This window comes from Heterocephalus glaber, unplaced genomic scaffold, assembly GCF_053883595.1.
Source record: "Heterocephalus glaber isolate CG9 unplaced genomic scaffold, H.glaber_assembly_v1.0 deba00001760, whole genome shotgun sequence".
Classification (NCBI taxonomy): Eukaryota; Metazoa; Chordata; class Mammalia; order Rodentia; family Bathyergidae; genus Heterocephalus; species Heterocephalus glaber.
Window position 1 is genome coordinate 5,256,126 of NW_028258457.1, and position 4,822 is coordinate 5,260,947.

A 4,822-nucleotide genomic window follows, 5' to 3' on the forward strand; every position below is an offset into this window, starting at 1 on the left:
GTTGTTATGGGCTGGACGTGGACATCGGCGCGCTGAGCCGGGAGCTCGCTTAGACCGCGGAGATCGGTTGGCAAACCTGCAGCTGTTGGCGGCGGGCGGAGCTGGCTGGCGGGGCGAGAGGGCCAGGGCAGGTACCTGCAGGGAGAAGGGTGGGGTCTTGGGCTGCGGGGCAGGGCTGGGAGGCCTGGGGGACTCCGCCCGTTAGCCAAGGCCCCGCTGCGTTGTACGGCTGCGCGGGCACACAGTAGGCGCTCACTAAGTGCTGAAAGAATGGCCCAGTCCCCTCCGCGGTCCAGCCCGATCGGCCCCCAGTTTGAGAGCGTTCAGGCCGCCCTCACGTACTCCGTGGCCTAGGGCAGCCAGACAACACAGGCAGGTATTTATGGGGCGCCTACTGTGTGCCTTTGCGGTTTTGCGGGGTGCACACTGTGGAGGGAGGGGCGAGTATGAACGCTTTTAAATAATATGGTTCCCTCTATTGCACAAAATAGAAGCCAGTACTGGCAGGAAAGGGGACAGGAGGGCCCTGTGAACCCCATCATCTAAACAGATGCCTATTAACATGAATGAAGGAAAGGGGCAGGTCGAGAGAAGAGCCGGGGTGGGGCTTGGCCGGCAGAGAGAAAGAGCCTACTCGGGGGAAACACAAAGATGGAGGACCTGAGGTTCCTTCTAATATTTCCACATTTGGGGGTCCAGAGTGAAAACTCTACTTTGGTCCATCGAGCCCCATGCAGAGGCCCACACACTCCGCTGGTTCACCTCGTGGCCACTGGGTATCTGGTTTGCACCAGGCCTTGTGGGTTCAGGAGATACAGTTTGGGGAAGGGGTAGGTGGGGACACTGAACCTAAATGAGAACACATCCTTGGAAGGAAGGTTGGGGTAGAAGGGTGTTACAGGCTGAAAGAACAACCCATGCAAAGGCCCTGAGCCAGGAAGGAGTTTGGCACATTTGAAGAACACTGATATGGGCTGAGGAGAGGGGAAACCGGTCATGCAAAGCCTCAGCTCAGTGTAAAGAGTTTGCAGTCTGTATCAGGGCAGTGGAAAACCCCAAGCCATGCCCCCAAGTAATTTCACCACAAAGGAAGCGATTCCTGTCTCTGCAGCCTAAGGTAGAAGCCACCAGGTGCCAGTGGCTACTAAGCACTTGTAATGCAACCAAGCAGAATTTTAAACTGTTCGATTGTAATTGATGTAGAGACAAATGTGGTCATTAGCTGCTGTATTGGATGCTGCAGCCCCTGGAGGGTTTTTTTCCTGAGGGAGGCGGAGATAGGCACAAGCCGTGGAGTCGACCAGAGTACTTGGTATGACACACCGAGTTCCCAGAGGTGTTTAGATGACCCCACAGCTAATATGGTTGCCCCCAGGTGTTCACAGTTGCTGGGCAGAGCATGAACTTCCTGCTTCGTGATCGGCTCGGTAGTGGTCTGTGGGACTGACCTATGTGTCCATGCACGATTTGGACCCCCGGTGACTGGCACAATCCAGCCTGCCACCATGGTGAAGCTGCTGGTGGCCAAAATCCTCTGCATGGTGGGTGTGTTTTTCTTCATGCTGCTGGGCTCCCTGCTCCCGGTGAAGGTCATCGAGACAGACTTTGAGAAAGCCCATCACTCCAAAAAGATCCTTTCCCTCTGCAACACCTTCGGTGGTGGGGTCTTTCTGGCCACCTGCTTCAACGCGCTGCTGCCCGCTGTGCGGGAGAAGGTAAGGCCTCCCTGGGTGGTGGCTGCAGCCCTGGGCACCTTAGCCCAGGGGTCTCTGATGGTTTTTCAACACTGTTACCAAGTCCAGTGAGGGGCTCAATGTTGTCAGGGTGAGGGAAAGGAGAAAATGAACTGCTGTGTGACCTTATGTTGGTGGCCACCCCTCTCTGTACCTTACCTGGTTAACAGCAGGTTTGGACTAGACCTGGGTAGGACTAGATGGATGAGCCCAATAGGGCTAAACATCCAGACCAGTCCCCGTACTCCAACTATCACACTTTGTCCCAAATTAAGTGAGGCCACTCTTTGCCTCCTGGGTCTGTCAGCTACTGCTGCATAACAAGTCACAACAACTTGGCTGTGCCTGCTAGGTGACCTCTGCCGAGCCTGGGCCAGTGCAGGTTGGGCTTGGTTCACCACCCTGCGGGAAGGGCGGGACTTCCAGTGCAGCCCAAATTCCCCAGCCCCTGCCCAGGCCCCATGGCGCCTAATGTCCCTCTCTCTGGGGAGGTGGCACCTGTGTTCACCATGTGCCTTTCACAGGTGGCCTGTTGCTGGGACCCCAGCACACGTGCTCTCCAGGGCCCTTGTCTGGCCTATGTCCATTGCTAGGGAGCCGGCCCTGACTGAGAGGAGGACAAGGCTCAGGCATGCATCCGGGTGACAGCTTACAAAACACAACACCTCTGTCAGGTCAGAGAGGCAGGGCAGCATGCTGCTTGGGGCCAGCAGGAAGGGGTCCCTCTGGGTACAGCTCCCAAAGCCATGTGTGGGTAGCAAGAGGGGAAGGGGGACCTGTGAGCCACAGCCTTCATGGGTATCACCCAGGCAGGCATTCCAGGGGATCCTTTTTAGGTTTTGTTTGAGACAGTCTTATGTACCCAAGCTGGTCTCATACTTGCATACTCAGCTGCCAAGTGCTAAGACCAAAAGCTTTAAAGCAAGCAGTGTTCCTCCTATGGGTGTCCTGAGACAGGTGGGATCACCATGCGGGGTGTGGTCAGTGGGCAAGTCCAACTGGCTGTGTACAGCATCCACAGCGAGGAGCCCTCAGGAACGGCTGTGCAGGGCAGAGATCTGTCAGGTCCCGTGGAAGAGCCAGGCAATGGGAGCTGGAACTTGTTGGGTGACCAAGCCCTGCTGGCTAAGAAAATTAAACCTATGTTTTGAGGAGCTGCTGTGGCAACCTGAAATTCTAGGAATTCACTGCTGGGAAATTTCATGTAAACTGAGACTCCACCAGCCATGACCAGGCTGGGGCAGGAACATCCCTGACAGTGTGGGCAGCATGTGCAAAGGCCCTGGGGTTGCAGAGAGCCTGGCGTGCTTACATCTGGATGAGGCCAGGGAGGGCACATGGACCCCACAGCCACCCGCCTTATCTAGCTCTTCAAGTTTCAATGACTTATGAGACAGGAGGATCCCAAGTTCAAGGCCAGGTGTGACTACATAGTGGGAATCTATCTCAGAAAACCAGAAAGGTGTCCAAATTAGAGTTAAATAACATCCAGCATCCTGATCTTTGTCTATACCACATTTGCAGTTCATGGTCCAACATGGCGAGAGAGCAGCGTCTCCCTCTAGAAAGTTCTGTGGGGTGGCTCCAGCTCGACAGACCCACAGGGTGAACCTCATATTCATGCCTGCCTGGGTCAGAATGGGGGGAGAAGAGCCCTCCTGGTCACTTGGGAGCTGAAATCAATGGCCCCTCTGTGGTGGCCTCCTGGGCTGCAGATTGCCTCTTACCGCCTTGCCTCTTGGTGGCTCCTTGTGAGGGACCCATGGTGTCTCCTCTTTGAAGGGCCCTGTGCTGTGGGTTAGGGCCCACTGCGTGGCCTCATGCTAAAATTTGTCACCTCTTTAATGACCCTGTGGGCAGATATATTGATTTATTTATTGAGGATGGAAACCAGAGCCTTTGCACTGACCTATGTCCCCAGCCCCCGTACCTTTTATTGAGACAGGATCTCACTAAGTCACTTAAGTTGCCCAGGCTGAGCTCAAACTTGTGATCCTCCTGCCTCAGCCTCCCAGAGTGCTGGGATGACAGGGATGCAACACCACGCCTAGCCCTCCTAGGTTTTGTCGTCCGGTGCACATGGGATATTTCTGGGCTTTGCGAATTGAGCAGCTGTGTCCTACTGCCACCTCTGACGGCCCCTGTCCCCATGCCAGCTTCAGCGCGTACTGAGCCTCGGGCACCTGAGCACCGACTACCCGCTGGCAGAGACCCTGCTGCTGCTGGGCTTCTTCGTGACCGTGTTCCTAGAGCAGCTGGTGCTCACATTCCGGAAGGAGAAGCCGTCTTTCATCGACCTGGAGACCTTCAACGCGGGCTCGGACGCGGGCAGTGACTCGGAGTACGAGAGCCCTTTCGCAGGGGGCGCTCGTGGCCACGTGCTCTACGCCGAGGGCCACGCGCATGCGCACGGTGCGGGCCTGAGCGTGCAGGAGCTGTCGCGCTCGGGGCCGCTGCGCCTGCTCAGCCTGGTCTTTGCGCTGTCGGCGCACTCCATCTTTGAGGGCCTGGCGCTGGGCCTGCAGGAGGAGGGCGAGAAGGTGGTGAGCCTCTTCGTGGGCGTGGCCATCCACGAGACGCTGGTGGCAGTGGCCCTGGGCATCAGCATGGCCCGCAGCGCCATGCGCCTACGCGACGCAGCCAAACTGGCGGTCACCGTGAGCGTCATGATCCCGCTGGGCATCGGCATTGGCCTGGGCATCGAGAGTGCCCGCGGCATTCCCAGCAGCGTGGCCTCCGTGCTGCTGCAGGGCCTGGCGGGTGGCACCTTCCTCTTTATCACCTTCCTGGAGATCCTGGCCAAGGAGCTGGAGGACAAGAATGACCGGCTGCTCAAGGTCCTCTTCCTGGTGCTGGGCTACGCTGTGCTGGCCGGCATGGTCTTCCTCAAGTGGTGAGTCGCCTCCTCCTCCTGGTCCTCCACGCTGTGACTGCCCTGAGCCCCTGGCCGCACAAAGCCCACAGCCCACGCCCCACGCCCCACCTCCCTGGAGAGGGAGTGCGAGGCTGTGGCCTCCCCACACCAGGCTAGGCCCCCATCCTGGATCCCACATGTCTATCCACTAATACAACTTTAAAAACACTCTAAA

At 57.4% G+C, this 4,822-nt stretch overlaps 1 protein-coding gene across 1 annotated transcript; it reads left to right on the top strand.

The window, feature by feature from the left end:
• On the top strand, positions 1-4,822 carry Slc39a3 (solute carrier family 39 member 3). Its single transcript, XM_004865785.4, has 3 exons — positions 1-131; positions 1,376-1,715; positions 3,890-4,822. Exons 2-3 carry the CDS (start codon positions 1,506-1,508, stop codon positions 4,628-4,630), a joined length of 951 nt encoding a protein of 316 aa, XP_004865842.1. The 5' UTR covers positions 1-131; positions 1,376-1,505; the 3' UTR covers positions 4,631-4,822.